This window comes from Gymnoscopelus braueri (genome assembly GCF_963280865.1).
Source record: "Gymnoscopelus braueri genome assembly, chromosome: 4".
NCBI classification, from domain to species: Eukaryota; Metazoa; Chordata; class Actinopteri; order Myctophiformes; family Myctophidae; genus Gymnoscopelus; species Gymnoscopelus braueri.
In genome coordinates, this window is record NC_137605.1 from 1,944,016 (window position 1) to 1,967,347 (window position 23,332).

A 23,332-nucleotide genomic window follows, 5' to 3' on the forward strand; every position below is an offset into this window, starting at 1 on the left:
TTTTGGTGAACATATTGAAAATAGCCGATCTCCAAGCTCACAACGCGTCGCAGCGCGACGCGTTGTGAGCTTGGAGATCGGCTATTTTCGGCGCGCGATGCCACACTCTTAAGTAATCAAGATTCAAACCAATACTAGAGATGCAATTATTTCAGCATACAATGCTGCGTTCAAGTTCAGGAGAGTTTGGAAAAGGCAATTCTCTTGAATGCTGCGTTCAGGTGAGGCATGGAAAGGGGGCCTTTTCATTTCTTTCATGGTAGTCGGTGCTACATTCATGGTCTGGAGAGGGCTCTTTTACAGACAGGAAAAGAAAGGGCAGGGGCTCGAGCCCCCTTTGATGTCTATGTGTGCACGTGCCTGCACATAAACACATTATAAACACAATATGAGCACTATGCATATCAACTCATGATGACTCCATGGGCCATGGTGTCACAATGCAGAGGAGTGAGCAGTGCAGGATTAACGGAAGGGCCGAAAAGCATCAAAGTTTAGAAGCAGCGGCTGCTGAAGCAGCGCTAAAACGGTGAAACGCGCCGGTGAAGCGTCGGTTTTCCGCGCCGCGTTTTAACCAAACAATATCCCTTACCCTACCTTCAGTACCCAAAGTGGCTTTACAAAAAAGAAAACCAACTTTATTAAGAAAAAAAAAGAAAGATTAGATTCAACTAGATTCAAAAGGTTAAGCGTGGGCAGGAGAGACTTCTTAAATGGACCTCAGTTAGGAAACGCTTTCCTGAAGAGGTGGGTTTTGAAGGAGGTTTGATGTGGTTGGGGAGTTAAGCATAACTTTATGGTTCTGGGCTATTTTCACAATATTTATCTGTGGAACCGAGTCAAACTAAATGTAATGCCTCAACTCCTACAAATCCAAGTGCTTGTCAGGGCAAATATGATTATTTTGCGGGGTCCTTAGTTCAAATATGATTATTTTGCGGGGTCCTTAGTTCAAATATGATTATTTTGGGTGGTCCACAGTTCAAATATGATTATTTTGGGTGGTCCACAGTTCAAATATGATTATTTTGGGGGGTCACAGCCTGAAAAGGTTGAGGACCACTGTGTCTACCATACAGGTTGGACAAATAACATCTTATTCACAAAAACAAAGAGTTACATGATAGAGCTTTAAGCGATGACGTTGCGGAGATACAACTGCAGCAACCTGAAGTCTCTTACCTTCAAAGTTCCTGGCCTCCAGGTTGACTCCAGGTCCGTTTAGTAGAAGAACCTTTAACAGAAGCACAGTGTGAGTCTAGTTACATGGGTTAACCCATTTAGACCGGGAAGTTATCTGTGTTATTTTTAGATTTCTTTGGCTATTCAAAAATAGCAGATCTACAAGCTCATAGCGCGGCACCGAGTGCCGCGCTATGAGCTTGTAGATCTGCTAATTTTTTCGTTTTTTGGGCACGGAGATCCATCTGTCCCTTCCTTCTCAGAATCACCGTGGGTGATTCCAGAGCTGCGCTAGCCCCCCCCCCCGTGTGGAAAATAAACAAAAAGAACAAAAAGATTGATTTTGCGTAGATTTACGGCTTTTGGCACCGAAGGTGTTAAAGACATAGTTTAATGTTGAAAATGAGCGGTATTCCCCTTTAAGCCATTAAGACCTGGAACGCATCTGTGTCACTTTAGATTTCTTTGGCTATTCAAAAATAGCAGATCTACAAGCTCATAGCGCGGCACTCGGTGCCGCGCTATGAGCTTGTAGATCTGCTATTTTTGAAAAATCTTGAACATTTTTAATTAAAAAAGAAAAAAACTGTTAGGATTTAGAAAACATTTTTACGAATCGCCTCAGGTCTTAATGGGTTAACCACTTTAACCCCTAAATGATTTCAAACTCTGTATACCTATATATACCTGCTATACCTAAACGTGTGATGTGACAATACATTATTGAAGTAGACGTTGTAATGCCTCTCTTTACCTGCAGGGCAGCAGGGAGGCCGTATTTGGCGGCGAGGTGGAGCGCGGTCTGACCGTGGACGTCACAGGCGTTGGCGTCGGATCCCAACGCCAGCAGATCCTGGACGATGTCCGGCTGATTGGCCGTCACGGCCACCAGCAGAGCCGTCTGACGGGGACAAATGAGACAAAACGCGTCACAAAAACGCCAGCGGTGGAAAAAGTACTCACATTTTTTTTACTTGAGTGAAAGTATCAATACTGCAATGTAGAAATACTCTGTTACATGTAAAAGTCCGGAATTCAAAATTTACTTGAGTAAAAGTACAAAAGTATTGGTATCAAAATGTACTTAAAGTACCAAAGTAAAAGTACTCATTATGCAGAATGTCCCATTTCACAAGTTTTCAAATGTATAAAATGTATATATCTTTTGAAAATAGCAGATCTACAAGCTCACAATGCGTCGTCGCATTGTGAGCTTGTAGATCTGCTATTTTCAAATGGCCAAAATGTATAAAGGGCTGAAGTGGTTACTGTATGTTTTGTAATAATAATAAAAATCTACAAAGTAACTAGTAACTAAAGTTTTCAAATAATTGTAGTGGAGTAAAAGTACAATATTTGCCTCTGAGATGTAGTGGAGTAGAAGTAAAAGTACTGAAAATTGGAAATACTCCAGTAAAGTAAAAAAAAATACCTCAAAATTGTACTTTAGTACAGTACTTGAGTAAATGTACTTAGTTACTTTACACCACTGCAAAACACTTCTGAACACTAGAACCTAAGAAGTCCATATAATAGCACTGGGGAACAGTGTTGCCAGATTCTGTGAGAGAAACAAGCAACCAGGTCTAGGAAAACCAGCCCAAAAGAAGCGACTATGGGCCACATGAACACTTTAACATATACATCAGCTATTTGAAAATAGCCGATCTACAAGCTCACAACGCGTCGCGATGCGACGCGTTGTGAGCTTGTAGATCTGCTATTTTCAAATAAAATCTTGCGGGGAAATTATAATAAGCAGATCTGGCAACCCTGCTGGGGAAGCTGTCAGAACCTCTGGGTTGTTGTTACAGTGTGTAGCAGTGAGTTGTGTACCTTCCCCTTGTGCTCCTTGGCATCCAGGCGGCCCAGGTCCCTCAGCCTCTCTGCAGCAGCCAGGGCGTACTCTCTGAGACCCTTAGCAGTGTAGATATGGAGGATCCTACGGGGCCAAAGAAGAACCCTTAGCAAATTGGACGGATTGCAGGTAGAGGATAGCCTGGTAAAGCCCCTCCCTCCGGAAAATCTCATTTCCATTTGATTTCAGGAAGGAGTCTGGCCTGAAGGCTTGTCTGGGCGTTTCTAGCCCGTTCACCAAATGGACGAGCCTATCAGCGTCGTCGCTCATCGTTCTGTGATTGACAGCGATAGTTGGCCAATCAGGTGGCGAGTTCGAGTGAGCCCGAATGGAGCCGAGTGCAGCCGACCAAAAACGAACGGCAGCCATTGTTTTTTGTGCGTTGTTTTTACTTCTTACTTTCGGTTTTAAAACGCTCTCAAACTTATTTTTTTTAGGCACGGAATTTACTTTTAAGATATCGTTTGGATAGAATTTAGTTGTTTAACTTCATATGTGTGGTCAATTAATCATGACAGAGACTATTTAAAAATAAAAATTCAGAGAATCGGCAGGGGCGGTTTAAATGTCAAAGTCGATGACACAGTTATCTCTAGCAAAGAAGAGACGACCTATTTGGGCTTTATTCTTGACAAATACCTGACTGGTGAAAGCATGGCTACAAAGGTGATCAAAAGAGTCAATCAAAGAACCAGATTTTTGGGCAGAATTTCCTCTTTTGTCAACAAAGGTGCTCTCAGGACTCTCTCAGGAGTCCTCCTTCAGCCCCTCTTTGACTATGCTTTGCACCTCCTGGTACTCCAACATCCTCAATGTCACTAAAGACTCAATCTGGGAACCCATCGCCAAATAAAAAGGATACATACACACACACACACACACACACACACACACACACACAGACAGACAGACAGACAGACAGACAGACAGACAGACAGACAGCGAGACAGACAGACAGACAGCGAGAGAGACAGACAGACAGACAGACAGACAGACAGACAGACAGACAGACAGACAGACAGACAGACACAGAGACAGACAGAGACACAGACAGACAGACAGACAGACAGACAGAGACACAGACAGACAGACAGACAGACAGACAGACAGACAGACAGACGTACGTGTCTCCATCCTCGTCCTGGGTGGTGGTCAGGGTGTAGTCCATCCCCGTCAGGAACATCCTGGCCTCCTGCAGCCTGACGGCGTCCAGGGGCCCCCAGCCCGCCTGGGGGCCCGCGGCGCCCACCTGGAGACCCCCAGCACCGGCCTGGGGGCCCGCAGCACCGGCCTGGGGGCCAGGGACCACCCAGGACGAGGTGGTGGATGACGTCATAGAGCACTCCTGTTGGAACACACACACAGGACACATAAACAAAAGCAGTGTATCCACCTGATGAACTTTGTCTCACTGGAACTACAGTGTCACACAAACGTAGCCGATATACAAGCTCAAAAGCCTGTAGATCTGTAGATCTGTAGATCTGCTATTTTTGAATTTGAGTTCTGAAAAGTAACAGTTTTGGACATATGAGGTTTCCACCTGACAGCAACGTGTTTATCAGTGCCATGTGATGTGAGGGTGTGGTCAGGATGTATGTGATGTGAGGGTGTGGTCAGGATGGATGTGATGTGAGGGTGTGGTCAGGATATATGTGATGTGAGGGTGTGGTCAGGTTGTATGTGATGTGAGGGTGTGGTCAGGATGGATGTGATGTGAGGGTGTGGTCAGGATGGATGTGATGTGAGGGTGTGGTCAGGATGTATGTGATGTGAGGGTGTGGTCAGGATGTATGTGATGTGAGGGTGTGGTCAGGATGGATGTGATGTGAGGATGTGGTCAGGATGGATGTGATGTGAGGGTGTGGGCAGGATGGATGTGATGTGAGTATGTGGTCAGGATGGATGTGATGTGAGGGTGTGGGCAGGATGGATGTGATGTGAGGGTGTGGTCAGGATGGATGTGATGTGAGGGTGTGGTCAGGTTGTATGTGATGTGAGGGTGTGGGCAGGATGGATGTGATGTGAGGGTGTGGTCAGGATGGATGTTATGTGAGGATGTGGTCAGGATGGATGTGATGTGAGGGTGTGGTCAGGATGGATGTGATGTGAGGGTGTGGTCAGGATGTATGTGATGTGAGGGTGTGGTCAGGTTATATGTGATGTGAGGGTGTGGTCAGGTTGTATGTGATGTGAGGGTGTGGTCAGGATGTATGTGATGTGAGGGTGTGGGCAGGATGTATGTGATGTGAGGGTGTGGTCAGGATGGATGTGATGTGAGGGTGTGGTCAGGATGTATGTGATGTGAGGGTGTGGTCAGGTTATATGTGATGTGAGGGTGTGGTCAGGTTGTATGTGATGTGAGGGTGTGGTCAGGTTGTATGTGATGTGAGGGTGTGGGCAGGATGTATGTGATGTGAGGGTGTGGTCAGGATGGATGTGATGTGAGGGTGTGGTCAGGATGGATGTGATGTGAGGGTGTGGTCAGGATGTATGTGATGTGAGGGTGTGGTCAGGATGTATGTGATGTGAGGGTGTGGTCAGGATGGATGTGATGTGAGGATGTGGTCAGGATGGATGTGATGTGAGGGTGTGGGCAGGATGGATGTGATGTGAGTATGTGGTCAGGATGGATGTGATGTGAGGGTGTGGGCAGGATGGATGTGATGTGAGGGTGTGGTCAGGATGGATGTGATGTGAGGGTGTGGTCAGGTTGTATGTGATGTGAGGGTGTGGGCAGGATGGATGTGATGTGAGGGTGTGGTCAGGATGGATGTTATGTGAGGATGTGGTCAGGATGGATGTGATGTGAGGGTGTGGGCAGGATGGATGTGATGTGAGGGTGTGGTCAGGATGGATGTGATGTGAGGGTGTGGTCAGGATGTATGTGATGTGAGGGTGTGGTCAGGTTGTATGTGATGTGAGGGTGTGGGCAGGATGTATGTGATGTGAGGGTGTGGTCAGGTTGTATGTGATGTGAGGGTGTGGTCAGGATGTATGTGATGTGAGGGTGTGGTCAGGATATATGTGATGTGAGGGTGTGGTCAGGATGTATGTGATGTGAGGGTGTGGTCAGGATGTATGTGATGTGAGGGTGTGGTCAGGTTGGATGTGATGTGAGGGTGTGGTCAGGATGGATGTGATGTGAGGGTGTGGTCAGGTTATATGTGATGTGAGGGTGTGGTCAGGTTGTATGTGATGTGAGGGTGTGGTCAGGTTGTATGTGATGTGAGGGTGTGGGCAGGATGTATGTGATGTGAGGGTGTGGTCAGGATGGATGTGATGTGAGGGTGTGGTCAGGATGTATGTGATGTGAGGGTGTGGTCAGGTTATATGTGATGTGAGGGTGTGGTCAGGTTGTATGTGATGTGAGGGTGTGGTCAGGATGTATGTGATGTGAGGGTGTGGGCAGGATGTATGTGATGTGAGGGTGTGGTCAGGATGGATGTGATGTGAGGGTGTGGTCAGGATGGATGTGATGTGAGGGTGTGGTCAGGTTATATGTGATGTGAGGGTGTGGTCAGGTTGTATGTGATGTGAGGGTGTGGTCAGGTTGTATGTGATGTGAGGGTGTGGGCAGGATGTATGTGATGTGAGGGTGTGGTCAGGATGGATGTGATGTGAGGGTGTGGTCAGGATGTATGTGATGTGAGGGTGTGGTCAGGTTATATGTGATGTGAGGGTGTGGTCAGGTTGTATGTGATGTGAGGGTGTGGTCAGGATGTATGTGATGTGAGGGTGTGGGCAGGATGTATGTGATGTGAGGGTGTGGTCAGGATGTATGTGATGTGAGGGTGTGGTCAGGATGGATGTGATGTGAGGGTGTGGTCAGGATGTATGTGATGTGAGGGTCAACACCAACTCAGGGACTCCCGAGCGGCAGGATTGACCACATCTGGGCGTGGCTCGTTGTGACGTCACTGGTGACGTTTACATCGCCCAACGTTCCCTTATAAGAGCGTCAATGGCCGTTTGGCGTTCAGAACTGAACGTCGCCTCCCGATGAAGAACTGAACCAGAAGCCGCTGGAAGAACTGAAGAATATCTATTGAACCATGAATGCTGAGAGCAGTCTGCAGACTGGTACGCAGATACAAGGGGTTTCCTCTCAGATGCCACCACACCTTCGCGTCGGAAGCCTTTTGCCAGAAGCCCAATGGAAGAGCATTCAGCGTCAACGCAACCCCCGGCTGTCCAAGAGCGAATGGCTCGCCATTTACGGGGAAGCGGCCCGCGCGGAGATCGAGAAGGAGACCCAGAGGCAGAAGAAACTCCTTGAGAAGAAGAATCAAGTAGAACACCAACAGGAGGAGGAGGAGGCGGAGGAAGGAGAACAGCGGGCTGCTGCAGACGCCCAGGCTCGACAAGAGGGCGACTGTACGGAAGGAGACGTGCATGGATGCATGGATTTAAGTAAGTTCATGAGTTCAGGAAGGATCAATTTAGACAGGCCCAAGGAGAAGAAGTTGTCCCGGTCGGCTGATGCCAAAGCCAAGATCTGCAAGGCATTGAAGAAGCACGAGGCGATGAAGAAATTTAAGTTCGACCCGGAAGACGATTTTCAGTACAGAAAGAGGCTTTGGGAAAAAGATTACACTTATAAAAAGCCTTGGCTTCTGGAAGAACTACTACTATAATGAAGAACTAAGGAGAATCCATTTAGACAAGGCCAAATTGAGCATCAAAAGCGAGGAGGGAGTGTTGTCAAAGCCCAGGCTCAACGCATGGCGTCATGGCATGTTGTGATGTGTCACAACACCACTATACTGTCTGGTAAGGCTAGTAAAGATGGCTAACGATTTATTTCCTTCTGTTTTCAACTCTTAGTGAGTTAGTGGGGATCTGCTAGCTTCGATAGCATGTTGTGATGTGTCACAACGCCACTATACTGTCTTTGCTAACCTTACCGTTGAAGGTAAGGCTAGTAAAGATGGCTAAGTATTTATTTGGTTCTGTTTTCAATTCTTAGTGAGTTAGTGGGGATCTGCTAGCTTAGACAGCATGTTGTGATGTGTAACAACACCACTATACTGTCTATGCTAACCTTACCGTTGAAGGTAAGGCTAGTAAAGATGGCTAAGGATTTATTTCCTTCTGTTTTCAACTCTTAGTGAGTTAGTGGGGATCTGCTAGCTTAGATAGCATGTTGTGATGTGTCACAACACCACTATACTGTCTATGCTAACCTTACCGTTGAAGGTATAAGGCTAGTAAAGATGGCTAAGGATTTATTTGGTTCTGTTTTCAACTCTTAGTGAGTTAGTGGGGATCTGCTAGCTTAGATAGCATGTTGTGATGTGTCACAACGCCATCGATCGTACTACACTAAACCTTACCGTTGAAGGCAAGGGCTAGTAAAGATGGCTAAGGATTTATTTGGTTCTGTTTTCAACTCTTAGTGAGTTAGTGGGGATCTACTAGCTTAGATAGCATGTTGTGATGTGTCACAACGCCATCGTACTACACTAAACCTTACCGTTGAAGGCAAGGGCTAGTAAAGATGGCTAAGGATTTATTTCCTTCTGTTTTCAACTCTTAGTGAGTTAGTGGGGATCTGCTAGCTTAGACAGCATGTTGTGACGTGTAACAACCTTACCGTTGAAGGTATAAGGCTAGTAAAAATGTCTAAGGATTTATTTGGTTCTGTTTTCAACTCTTAGTGAGTTAGTGGGGATCTGCTAGCTTAGATAGCATGTTGTGATGTGTCACAACACCACTATACTGTCTTTGCTAACCTTACCGTTGAAGGTATAAGGCTAGTACAGATGGCTAAGGATTTATTTGGTTCTGTTTTCAACTCTTAGTGAGTTAGTGGGGATCTGCTAGCTTAGATAGCATGTTGTGATGTGTAACAACACCACTATACTGTCTATGCTAACCGTAGGGCTAGTAAAAATGTCTAAGGATTTATTTAGTTCTGTTTTCAGCTCTTAGTGAGTTAGCGGGGATCTGCTAGCTTAGGAAACACGTGCGATTATTTATTGGTTTGGCGTCACCCCTCAGCCTGGTCTTTTGTTCTGCATTCATCCAAGTTGTTTTATTAATTGTTAGTTCATTATTTAGCATTCTCTAGAGGATAGTTACATTATAGTATATAATGTATAGATAGTACATTATGACACTGAAGTTTGCAATCCTGCAAGCCTATGAACCGATTCTACTGTGCCGTTCATTTCAGTGTCATTTAGGAAAACGTTAACCCCGTTCATCTCGAGGAGCAGAGCCTGCCAACGACCTAGAACATGTCTGTTTCAACCAATCAACACGTTTCTTTATGCCCAGGCTAATGTAAACAGAGATCTGCAAAGCATGAACGCAACTTCCTTGTGCGGTATACACCCGCTACGTCCGGTTAGACACTCAGTAGCAAAACGTCATCTGCAGCATAAGGAAATCCCCAATTATTATTATTGCCCGATCAAAATACTCATATTTTAATGCTCTACATTGGACATCCTCTTGTCCTTCAGACAGTAAAGCCCTGCTTGTTTTTATTCCTTCATTTATTTTATCTATGGATTTATATTCTTGTTATAGTGACGTATTATATTGTTTTGTTTTCACTACCTTTCTAACCTGGTTTTTTTTTTTTTTAACCCCTTCGTCCAATCCATTCTTTACAGGACATTCTGTCTGTCTGTCTGTCTGTCTGTCTGTCTGTCTGTCTGTCTGTCTGTCTGTCTGTCTGTCTCCCATTCATGTCCATGTCATCAAGACGATGTCAGCGTGTTTTGATGACATCATCAGCTCCCTGTGTCTCTATAGTATTTAGTCCGGTGGTCGTGTAGACGTGGTACTGGGTACACTGTGTGGTCAGGGTTGCCAGATCTGCTTATTATACTTTCCCCGCAAGATTTTATTTGAAAATAGCCAATCTACAAGCTCACAACGCGTCGCATCGCGACGCGTTGTGAGCTTGTAGATTGGCTATTTTCAAATAGCTGATGTATATGTTAAAGTGCTCATGCGGCCCATAGTTGCTTCTTTTGGGCTGGTTTTCCTAGACCTGGTTGCTTGTTTCTCTCACAGAATCTGGCAACACTGTGCGGGGCATGCATTCAGCATTCCCTACGTGTTGGGTGCCCAACGGGCAGTAACAAGCCCAACGGTCTCACACTGGGGGGTGTGTCTCATGTGTGACACCGCTCAGGTGTGCGGTGTACAATGGCGATCACAGGGTGATAACAGCGCTCACAGGGTGATAACAGCGCTCACAGGGCGATAACAGCGCTCACAGGGCGATAACAGCGCTCACAGGGTGACAACAGCGCTCACAAGGCGATAACAGCGCTCACAGGGTGATAACAGCGCTCACAGGGCGATAACAGCGCTCACAGGGCGATAACAGCGCTCACAGGGTGATAACAGCGCTCACAGGGTGATAACAGCGCTCACAGGGTGACAACAGCGCTCACAGGGCGATAACAGCGCTCACAGGGCGATAACAGCGCTCACAGGGTGATAACAGCGCTCACAGGGCGATAACAGCGCTCACAGGGCGATAACAACGTTCACAGGGCGATAACAGCGCTCACAGGGCGATAACAGCGCTCACAGGGTGATAACAAACATCGCTCACAGGGCGATAACAACACTCACAGGGCGATAACAGCGCTCACAGGGCGATAACAGCGCTCACAGGGTGATAACAAACAGTGCTCACAGGGCGATAACAACACTCACAGGGCGATAACAGCGCTCACAGGGTGATAACAGCGCTCACAGGGCGATAACAAACAGTGCTCACAGGGCGATAACAACACTCACAGGGCGATAACAGTGCTCACAGGGTGATAACAGCACTCACAGGGTGATAACAGCGCTCACAGGGTGATAACAGCGCTCACAGGGTGATAACAAACAGTGCTCACAGGGCGATAACAACACTCACAGGGCGATAACAGTGCTCACAGGGTGATAACAGCACTCACAGGGCGTGAGGGCGATAATAGTACTTACATAGGTGTGACTCATCATTGCGTCATGCTGCAGTGTGCTGTATGTGGAGCTCATGGCTGATGGGCCGTAGGCTGCACTGACCCCTGCTGGGCTGGAGGGGTAGTAGCTGAACGGCCCTGTGGAGTCCAGGCCGGGGCCCCCAGGGGCCCAATGTTCATATCCCACTGCCATGCCCGAGTAACTGCTGCAAGAGCCTGTATAGACCATACATACAATGTTTATAACTCACTGTATAGACCATACATACATACAATGTTTATAACTCACTGTATAGACCATACATACATACAATGTTTATAACTCACTGTATAGACCATACATACATACAATGTTCATAACTCACTGTATAGACCATACATACATACAATGTTCATAACTCACTGTATAGACCATACATACAATGTTCATAACTCACTGTATAGACCATACATACATACAATGTTCATAACTCACTGTATAGACCATACATACAATGTTCATAACTCACTGTATAGACCATACATACATACAATGTTTATAACTCACTGTATAGACCATACATACATACAATGTTTATAACTCACTGTATAGACCATACATACATACAATGTTCATAACTCACTGTATAGACCATACATACAATGTTTATAACTCACTGTATAGACCATACATACATACAATGTTTATAAATCACTGTATAGACCATACATACATACAATGTTTATAACTCACTGTATAGACCATACATACAATGTTTATAACTCACTGTATAGACCATACATACAATGTTTATAACTCACTGTATAGACCATACATACAATGTAACGTTTTTGAAAATCTTTGAATATATAGTTATATATATATATATATATATATATCTTTTTTTTTTAAAGCAAACATTTTTAACTAAAATCTTTGCTTCTGGGGGGTCCCTGGAACAAAATATTTTGAGATGGGGGTCGGCAGCCAAATTGTTATCACTCACGCACTCTGTGCCGCGCTATGAGCTTGTAGATCTGCTATTTTTGAATAGCCAAGGAAATCTAAAAATGACACAGATGCGTTCCTGGTCTTAATATGGATTAAAGAGCTGGAGACACAGGGAAACAAACACTCATTAACATATCAATGACACATCAGTTACCTGTAGAGACAGATGATTCTGCTGAACACACCTGTTGGAGAGAGAAAGAAAGAAAGAAAGGGATTGAATCATCAAACAAAAGCCTGAACCCCTGAACCTTGACAGTCAAACACTTTGTCTAAACGGATAACACCAAAAAAGTCCTTGCGGCCTTGTTTCCATTGGGGCCCTATGTATTCAATTCATCAACATATAAAATAGCACCAAAACATTCAATATCATCACAAATATAGAACACTATGAACAACTATTATTGGCACTGCTTTACCCGCACCCGCTGCCGCTAGCCGGGAATTACTGGCCACTATTACGGGTGAATCACGGATAAGGGAGCTGGCACTGTCCCTAAATGCTATTTTGCGGCCGCTATACCCGCTATTCACTATGTTACTACTACTTTGGAGGCCTTGTCAATTATAGTAGTAGGATAGGATGATAGTCTATTCAAAGAAGGCAATGTGTGCGTCGCACAATGCAACGCTCTCCAATTTACACACTTCAGTTTCATTCCTCCATTACGCAGGAAATAATGAACTGAACTGAAAGTTCTCTAATCAGTAACATGTAGGTGATATGTATGTCTATCCAATATGGTTTTATTGAAAGGCAATCAAAGGCTAGAGCTTATAAAGTAAACGTCTGGCATAAGCGTCCAATCTTAAATCCCCTCAGTGCGGCTGCAACGACAGGAGCAGTGTTGCCAGAATTTGCGAGAGGAATAAGCAACCAGGTCTATGAAAACAAGCCCAAAAGAAGCGACTATAATAGGCCACATGAGCACTTCAAACCTATATATTTATATATATATCGGCCATTAAACAATGTGTATATATAAGCTCACAACCGCAACCACCATTATTTACAAGCAACTTTACAGAAAAACAAGCCCAATGTAGCTTATAATAAGCAGACCTGGCAACTGGCAGAGGGAGAGAGGAGACCGTAAGGGGGGGAAATGGGGGGTAAAGAAAGGGGGGGGGGGGATAACTCCTCCCCTTTGGCCTCCTGAAAGGTGAATTTATTTTCAGGGCTGTTTTAAAGGAGGCCAGCGATCTACATGTTTTTAGGGCTGGGGTCAGGGCATTCCACACCTGGGTGGCAGTGCTGTAGAAGGAGAATGTACCCATGTTTGTTCTATAAGTATAAGGACAGTGATAGTACAGTATACTGTGTTAATGGTCTTACTGGGACAGCGATAGTACAGTATACTGTGTTAATGGTCTTACTGGGACAGTGATAGTACAGTATACTGTGTTAATGGTCTTACTGGGACAGTGATAGGAGGAACAGGACTGGTTCTGGTGGTAGAACAGGAGGAGGGTGCTGAACAGGAAGAGGGTGCTGAACAGGAGGAGGGTGCTGAACAGGAGGAGGGTGCTGAACAGGAGGAGGGTTCTGAAGCCGTCTCCCTCTTCCTCTTCTCCTCCAGGAGTTTCTTGACGGTGCGTTGAGGGTAACACGGCTTCTCCTTTGGCACTGTGGTTAAACACACACACACACACAGACACAGACACAGACACACACACACACACACACACACACACACACACACACACACACACAATATTTTTGTATGCCCACATAAACAGAAGTACAAGAAATGCCTTGTACTGTACAAAGGACATAAACACTGCCAGTGCAGTTAGATCATGTGAAAACAGCCAGTTACAAAGTGCATATAAGGCAGAACATTGTTACATACAATAATGTTGGCATACTGGTCAGACACAGCAGACAACAATCATGGGTAAAGGAAGCAACGCCTCCTCCACATTGAGCGGCTTCCTATAAGAGCTGATATTGAGCAGTACCTTGCTAATTGTTTAGCCCTCCTTTTGGAGAGGCCGGCCATTTGAAGGCCCCTCACAACCAACTTGTGCACGTGTCCTAGACTACCAAAGATAAAAACCAAAAGTTTACATCTATAGCCTAGCTGAGAGATGGTCTGCTCTAGCTGATGATATTTTAGCACTTTGGTTAGGAAGGCTTCCTCTAAGCTGTAATCAAAAGTACAGCCGACCTCGAGAATGAACACCTTCCTATGGTTTTCATTAACAACAATGACATCAGGGGTGTTAGCTGAAATGTTAGAGAACACAGAATCATCGTTACACAGGCTAAACATGCTCGGCTTCACAGTAGAATGCTTATACAGCATGATGGAGGACCTGAAAATAGAAGAGATATCTTTAGATATCAAATCCACTATTCTGTCATGCCTACTTATGTAGAGTCCCCTGTATACATGGCACCCATTTAAGATGTGGGACATGGTTTCAGCTATTTGTTCATGACCATGATGTATACAGTGAGGAGCATGGTTGCCTGGAAACCAGATGGAGAGGTTAAGTTTAGATGGTAAAACCTGCAACCTCGCTTTCAGAGTAAAGACAACAATGCACTCGTCTAAAGCAACATTTTTGAACACAGAGTGAGAGACAGAGTGGTCCGCAGCAGGGAGACATGCAGTCTTCCCTTGTAATCTCAGTCCAGTGTTGCCGCTGCCTTTGCTGTTGTGCCCATAAGAGGCGACCCGGGCATTAGTCAGTGGGAGATGGTGTTCTGTTCCACACACAGACACACACGCACACGCACACGCACACGCACACACACACACCCCGGCTTATTTAGGGCTTATATAGCAGCTAAGTATTGGAGTCCTCTCCGGTTGATTGAAGAAAACTGAAATACGTTGCTGGGAACTGTTGTCCAGTCTTCCCAGCGGAGGAGGATTCAGAGTGTGACACACTGGTTGGGTGACAACAAGGCAGCAGAGCGGGACACTTTGACATGTTAAATGTTATTAGACAGATGATGATGATGATGATGAAGACCACAGCCAAAGATCACTTGTTCACAACAAAATGGAGCTGGTTTAGTTTATTGTTATAGGATTCATTAAAATCTATTTTTTCTCTGCTTTCTGATGCTTTTTGGCAAAAACAAACCACATTCAACTGCCCATAACTATGGAATGGATTACCGCGGCCGCACAATTTATTTTCTACGATTTTCTACGAGACCCCCCTACGTCTATGAGACCCCCCTACGTCTATGAGACCCCCCCTACGTCTATGAGACCCCCCTACGTCTATGAGACCCCCCTACATCTATGAGACCCCCCTACGTCTATGAGACCCCCCTACGTCTATGAGACCCCCCTAAATCTATGAGACTCCCCTACGTCTATGAGACCACTACAACAACATGTATGTAATACTGTATTGTAGTGGTTCTAAAAGACAGGTCCAGGTTTACCTGACAAGGTTCTAAATGGACCCTTACAGGTCTGTAACTCTGAGAGTGTACACATGGAACCAAATGGACCCTTACAGGCCTGTGACTCTGAGAGTGTACAAATGGAACCAAATGGACCCTTACGGGCCTATGACTCTGAGAGTGTACAAATGGAACCAAATGGACCCTTACAGGCCTGTGACTCTGAGAGTGTACAAATGGAACCAAATGGACCCTTACAGGTCTGTAACTCTGAGAGTGTACAAATGGAACCAAATGGACCCTTACAGGTCTGTAACTCTGAGAGTGTACAAATGGAACCAAATGGACCCTTACAGGTCTGTAACTCTGAGAGTGTACAAATGGAACCAAATGGACCCTTACAGGTCTGTAACTCTGAGAGTGTACAAATGGAACCAAATGGACCCTTACAGGTCTGTAACTCTGAGAGTGTACACATGGAACCAAATGGCCAAAATTCTATAGATTGTTTTTAAATACATATGGAATGGTTAAAGGGAACTGTTAAGGAATGGGACGGTCAAGGTAACCGTGATGGTGAAGATTCTAAAGCAGGGGTCTTCAACAGGGGGTCCGGGACCCCTAGGGGGTCCTCAGAGTTACTACAGGGGGTCCGCCAAATCTTTGTGTGAAATGATTTATTGTTTTACCTTAACCACTTGAACCCCAGCATCACTTTTTCTGAGGAGAAAAATGGAAAAGAGAAAAAAGGTTGAAGACCTCAGTCCTAAAGGGTCTCAACGCTAGGAGGCAGGAGGTGATCTCTGCCCCTGTGTCTGCAATATTAACACATTATTAAACGTGTGTCGCTGTTTCCCTTTAGAAAGCAGCCCTGAACTGTGGTCAGTGGTGTAAAGTAACTAAGTACATTTACTTAAGTACTGTGCTTAAGTAAAATGTTGAGGTATTTGTACTTTACTTGAGTATTTCTAATTTCCAATACTTTTACTCCACTACATCTCAGAGGCAAATATTGTACTTTTACTCCACTACAATTATTTGAAAACTTTAGTTACTAGTTACTTTTCAGATATAAATTATTACATTTTAAAACATACATTAACCACTTTAGCCCTATTTTATACCCAGGCTATTTGAAAATAGCAGATCTAAAAGCTCACAACGCGTCGCATCGCGACGCGTTGTGAGCTTGTAGATCGGCTATTTTCAAATATTTAGTACTTTTACTTTTGATACTTTAAGTACATTTTGATGCCAATACTTTTGTACTTTTACTCAAGTAAATTCTGGACTTTTACTTGTAACAGAGTATTTTTATATTGCAGTATTGGTACTTTTACTTAAGTAAAGAATTTGAGCACTTTTTCCACCACTGACTGTGGTGTCTGCTCAGCACTGGTGGAAAAAGTACTCACATTGTTTACCTAAGTAAAAGTATCAATACTGCAATGCAGAAATACTCTGTTACAAGAAAAAAGTCCGGAATTCAAAATTTACCTGAGTAAAATAACCAAAAGTATTGGTAGCAAAATGCACTTAAAGTACCAAAAGTAGAAAGTACTCATTATGCAGAATGTCCCATTTCACAAGTTTTCAAATAAAATGTATACAAATCTGCCATGAAAATAGCAGATCTACAAGCTCACGCATTGTGAGCTTACAGATCGGCTATTTTCAAATGGCCTAAATGTATATAGGGGCTGAAGTGGTTAATAAGTATGTTTTGTAATAATAATCAACAAAATAACTAGTAACTAAAGTTTTCAAATAATTGCAGTGGAGTAAAAGCATAATATTTGCCTCTGAGATGTAGTGGAGTAGAAGTAAAAGTACTGCAAAGTGGAAATACTCTGGTAGTAAAAAAAAGAAAAACCTAAAGATCGTACTTAAATCTCTCAGTGCCACACAACCAGATATCCCGAGTTTGTTCTGAATGCCCTCAGCGCCAAAAACAAAAATCCAGAGTTAAAAAAATATATATATATATTATTATTTATTTTTTTGGGAGAAAGAAAATTCAAAACCCAAGATATCATTATCTGAAGATTTGCAGCTCCATCCACTCCTTGTTTAACTTATAACTGAAAAAGGCTGTATCTCGCTTCCTAAGCACTTTTTTTTTACTTTGAAAAAATATATAATTGAGTGTATGAACAATATGAACATATTTTTTTATTTCATTGGCACTGAGAGAGTTAAGCACAGTACTTGAGTAAATGTACTTAGTTACTTTACACCACTGCTGCCAAGTCCCTCCATGATGACACATTCAGTGGAGAGTGTGTTCTGGTGACACATCCATATCAAACGATGTAGAACATCACAGGTATGTATATATGTATGTACCCACTATACGGTACCATCACAGGTAATACCACTACCCACTACGGTTCCACCCAAAAAAAGCACCATTTCCACTGAGGTAGCTACCAGGAAAGTAAGAAAAACAGGAACAAAGTATCATCATCTTCGTAATCATCGCAAAACAGAATCTTGAACCTCTGAGGTTTCCATCCCCGAAACGACGAGACCGACCAACCTTTCCTCCTGTCGCTTTCCTCAAAAGCGACTGGAGGACACACACACACACACACACACACACACACACACACACACACACACACACACACACACACACACACACACACACACACACACACACACACACACACACACACACACACACACACACACAGGCACAGACACACACAGACACACACACACACACACTTATGAATGTCATTTAAGCTTTACGTACCAAAAGTAAAAGTACTAAATATTTGAAAACAGCAGATCTACAAGCTCACATTTTCACACATTTGCACACATTTTCACGATTAAAAAAAATAAATAGCAGATCTACAAGCTCATAGCGCGGCACTCGGTGCCGCGCTATGAGCTTGTAGATCTGCTATTTTTGAATAGCCAAAGAAATCTAAAAATGACACAGGCGCGTTCCCGGTCGCAAAGGGTTAAAGAGAGGTTTCAGCAGAAAGCAGCAGACACCATGGGATCTCCGTGATGATGACGATGACGATCTCAAGCGTGCACACGCACACGCACACGCACACGCACACGCACACACACACACACACACACACACACACACACACACACACACACACACACACACACACACACTTTCTATGACAGCTTCCTGTCTGGCTCCCGTTGCGATACGCCGGCAGGAACCCACAACCACCGCAACTTCCTGTTCCTGCCTTCCGCTGCAAACGTAGCGACGAGAGGTTGCCACGGAAACGAAGAGGCACAGGGTTCTATACGAACCCCGAGACACGGTGTATGTGTCACAGTCAGAGGTGGAAAAAGTACTCAAATGTTTTACTTAAGTAAAAGTATCAATACTGCAATGTGGAAGTACTCTGTTACAAGTAAAAGTCCGGAATTAAAAAATGTACTTCGGTAAAAGTACGAAAGTATTGGCATCAAAATGTACTTAAAGTAGCAAAAGTAAAAATGCAAAAATCTTTGAAAAAAGCAGATCTATAAGCTCACAACGCGTCGCGATGCGACGCGTTGTGAGCTTTTAGATCGGCTATTTTCAAATAGCCTGGGTATAAAATAGGGCTGAAGTGGTTAATGTATGTTTTATAATGTAATACTTCATGCCTGCAAAGTAACTAGTAACTAAAGTTTTCAAATAATTGCAGTGGAGTAAAAGTACAATATTTGCCTCTGAGATGTAGTGGAGTAGAAGTAAAAGTATTGAAAATTGGAAATACCGGTAAAGTTAAAAAAAATCCTCAAAAGTGTACTTAAGTACTGTACTTGAGTAAATGTACTTAGTTACTTTCCACAGCTGCCTGAGACACGGCGTATGTGTCACGGTCACACCACAGCAGCTTTCTGGGTGCAAAAAGCAGTGGGCGATGTCTTTGTTTTGTTTTGTTGTGTTGTGTTTCGTGCGTTCTCCGTCATTTCGTAGTATTCCGTGAGAGCATAGATAGAGTAAGAGTGAGAGCAGAAAGGAGAGAGATAGTAAACAAGTTAAAGCGTGGAAAGGTTAAAAATAAAAATGATACATTATTTCATTTTCACATGGTTAAAAACCACCTACGGTGAAAACCCGCCGGGTAAAATGTCATTAGTAAAGTGTGAACAATAATCTTGTGAGGGCCAAATGCAGTGGTGTAAAGTAACTAAGTACAATTACTCAAGTACTGCACTCAATTAAGTACAACCTTGAGGCATTTTTACTTTACTGGAGAATTTCCAATTTTCAGTGCTTTTACTTCTACTCCACTGCGTCTCAGAGGCAACTATTATACCTTGAGGATTCTTAACAGGGCCCTCATCAAAGGTCATTTTGACTATGCATAATTCTCATGGTATCACAACACCACTAAGGCCTCAAAAACAAGGCTCCAGACATCCCAAAACAAACTGGTAAGGCTACTTCTTGGCCTCAAACATACAACCCATCTAACTCCTGCTCATTATGCTAGGTTCGGATGGCTCCGGGTAGAGGACAGAGTACGGCAACTTGCATTGGGCCTGGTCTACAAAACACACCACAACGTTAAGATACCCATGTACCTGTCAAAATCAAGGGCGCCGATACTGTGGGTGCCTCGGGGCTAAAGCACCCAGGGGAAATGAAGAGCACCCATCACAAACTCATCACTAAAAAAAGAAAAAAACACCAACATTTTTGGTACCAAATTAACCGAATGAACCGCATTAAAGTAACAAAATCCCCCTAAAAAGGTAACAAACCCGGAAAATAACCGATTTTTTTTGCGTCGGCTACGCGCGCACGTGGACCGGCCGTGCATGCACGCGTCCGCTGCGCACCCAGAAGTGTGGACATAAATCGCCGCCCCTGGTCAAAATACTTCAAAAACGTAAATGAAGGAACGATGAACAATCACAACACCAGAGGCAGCTCCACTGATCATGTTCAACCCAGATTTGGCTCAACAAAAGGGATTGAACTCGTTCTGCTGCTATGCAACAAAACTGTGGAACGCCCTGCTACTGGAGAGGAGTGTAGAACCCTACTCACTTTCAAAACTGCCCTAAAAAAATAAGCACCTTCAGGAGGCTGCAATTCCAAACTGGCCCCTAGCTGTCAAAGCCTTAACCTAATATACCTTTTATTTTTGGGCGGTGAAACCGCCCCTATATGTGAGGTTTGGACATCGACATCGATTGCACCCCCCCAACCCTGCGCTGTGATTGGCCACCAGTGTACCCCCCTAACCCTGCACCGTGATTGGCCAATCACAGTCTATTCAGGACTGTGATTGGCTAGTGAAACATGACACATGTGCATAGCCCTATAAATAGGACTATGCACTTAAAAAAAACACATTTATGGGTTTTTTTAAGTTATGGTTGGTCCACAATATTACTTTTCTTTAAGTGAACTTCCATCACTGTGATGACCACTGTGACCACACCGCCCACTTCACACTGGGTGTGATTTTTGGGCGGTGAAACCGCCCCTATAAGTGAGGTTTGGATATTTGTACAACAAATCCTGCACTGTGATTGGCCAAAAATGTACCCCGCCAAACCCTGCACCGTGATTGGCCAATCACAGTCTATTCAGGACTGTGATTGGCCAGTGTCACATGACACATGTGCATAGCCCTATATAAGAAACCATAACTTAAAAAAAACAATAAATTTGTTTTTTTTAAGTTATGGTTTCTTCCATCATAAAGAGTGTTTCAATAAATGTATTTATCTTTTGTACATAATTGGTTGACTCCATTCAGTATTGTGATAGCAAGACTGTGATAGCAAGACACCGCCCACTTCACACAGGGTGTGATATTTTAGATTTGAGAGATTATTCACAAATAGAAAAGAGCTAATCTACAACCTCACAACCTGTGAGACGTTAGCTTGTAGATCAGCTATGTTTAAAAAAAGATTTTTTTTAGCAATGTTCGGGGTGGGGTTAAAGATGACTAAAATGATAAAAGTGCGTAGATGTCCTCACACGTTTAGTGATACAAAGCAGTGTGTGTGTGTGTGTGTGTGTGTGTGCGACCACATTCAGTCACAATCTATGTTTGTTCTGAGTGTCATGAATGAGGTAAACACTTTGTTCTGAGTGTCATGAATGAGGTAAACACTTTGTTCTGAGTGTCATGAATGAGGTAAACACTTTGTTCTGAGTGTCATGAATGAGGTAAACACTTTGTTCTGAGTATCATGAATGAGGTAAACCCTTCCATATTAAAGAAATCACCTTCAGCAGGGGGTTTTCAGGCCAATATCAAAGTAATATAAGAAAAAATGTGTTTAGCAAAATGTGGTCTCCTGGTGACGCTATAACAGGCTACATGTTATATGTTTTGCACCCGCTATGACAGGGTGAAAAACACAGTCTCCTTCAGAGACAATGGAATGAAAAAGCTGCTTCTCCTTTGTCTCACGAGAGTGAAAGTGACGTTTAGCTTGATCGCACACGCACACGCACACGCACACGCACACACACACACACACACACACACACACACACACACACACACACACACACACACACACACACACGCACACACACACACACAAAGAAGGAACCACTATGTTTTTGTTTTCTGCAATTCTGGAAACCCTTAACCAGGTAACTTGTGTTTTCTCTATTAATAGTGTTGTCCTCATATCGCTCAATAAGGCACGTGTTTCACTGCCTGAACGCTGCCTAATAGTTAGGACCAGTGGTGGAAAAAGTACTCAAATGTTTTACTTAAGTAAAAGTATCGATACTTTGAAAAAAAAACTGTAAAATCCTTAATTTAAAGCTGCTCTACGCAACTTTCCTACTCGGATTTGAACCCGGTTTCCTGCACAGGGGATGACTTTTATTTTTTACCATTGAGCTAATGGAGCCTGCCTGCTTGCTCAGGGGATAAATTGAATCTTGACCATCAGGTCCTGTGTCTAGGTGAGACATGACCTTACAACCACCAAGACAATACAACCACCCTGATTATATAAGTTATATAGTATTAACACATTGTGTGCCAGAGGTTTATTAAAATATTGTACGTTCAGTGCCTGCATATCTTCCATCCACTTACGCTGATATGTTTCGTGCTGTAGAAGCCCCGACGCGGACGTGCATGTAAACAAAGCGTGCGAGACGGCGGAGGGTCCCGACTAACGCCTGGAACAATAATATTTCTAACGCGATCCTCCATTGCAGAGTGATCGCCGATCGAAAACGGCTCATTTCCACCATGTTAAAAAGAAATGGAGATATTAAGCTTTTAGTCAAGGAGTTAACATTGGAAAGGCCGACCGGAAGGATTTTTGACATGGATCCACAGCCGGCCTCTCCTTCTTAGAGACTCCTTGGATGATCCCAAGGTTTCGTTAGAGCGCCCCCACGTGGGCCCCACGTATAAAAAAAACGGCCAAAAACGGTCCAGACCGTTTATGGCACATGATGTGTTAACATACTCGACCATACAGATTGTATAAGTTATATTGTATTAACATACTCTACCATACAGATTGTATAAGTTATATAGTATTAACATACTCTACCATACAGATTGTATAAGTTATATAGTATTAACATACTCTACCATACAGATTGTATAAGTTATATAGTATTAACATACTCTACCATACAGATTGGACAACATTATGTTACATAGTGCTGCTTTAACTCTGCAGAGTGTACAAATGGAACAAAACTGACCCTTATAACCTTTAACCTGATTTATACGGTTAAATTAACATTTCAGCCGCCCTGTGTTTCTTGTCAGCCAACGAATAGCAGTTTACTGTAACAACCAGTCACTCAATGTGTCTTCATTATGCTTGTGTTGTGTGTGTGTGTGTGTGTGTGTGTGTGTGTGTGTGTGTGTGTGTGTGTGTGTGTGTGTGTGTGTGTGTGTGTGTGTGTGTGTGTGTGTGTGTGTGTGTGTGTGTGTGTGTGTCATACTAGGGTGACACACGCAAATGTCCCCGACACCTCAACCATGAGTAATGAGGAGAGGGAAGCCCTC

General features: G+C 43.8%; 1 protein-coding gene across 2 annotated transcripts in view; it reads right to left on the minus strand.

The window, feature by feature from the left end:
• nfkbid (nuclear factor of kappa light polypeptide gene enhancer in B-cells inhibitor, delta) overlaps window positions 1–23,332 on the minus strand; it is a 49,699-nt gene that overhangs the window by 6,412 nt on the left and 19,955 nt on the right. For both annotated transcript variants that reach the window (XM_080426058.1, XM_080426059.1), the window contains 7 exons: window positions 13,390–13,598; window positions 12,123–12,153; window positions 11,000–11,193; window positions 4,165–4,385; window positions 3,019–3,124; window positions 1,937–2,083; window positions 1,183–1,234 (listed from right to left, as the gene is read on the minus strand). In XM_080426058.1, the coding sequence (XP_080282184.1) occupies window positions 1,183–1,234; window positions 1,937–2,083; window positions 3,019–3,124; window positions 4,165–4,385; window positions 11,000–11,193; window positions 12,123–12,153; window positions 13,390–13,598 (960 nt within the window). The remainder of the gene's footprint in view (window positions 1–1,182; window positions 1,235–1,936; window positions 2,084–3,018; window positions 3,125–4,164; window positions 4,386–10,999; window positions 11,194–12,122; window positions 12,154–13,389; window positions 13,599–23,332) is intronic.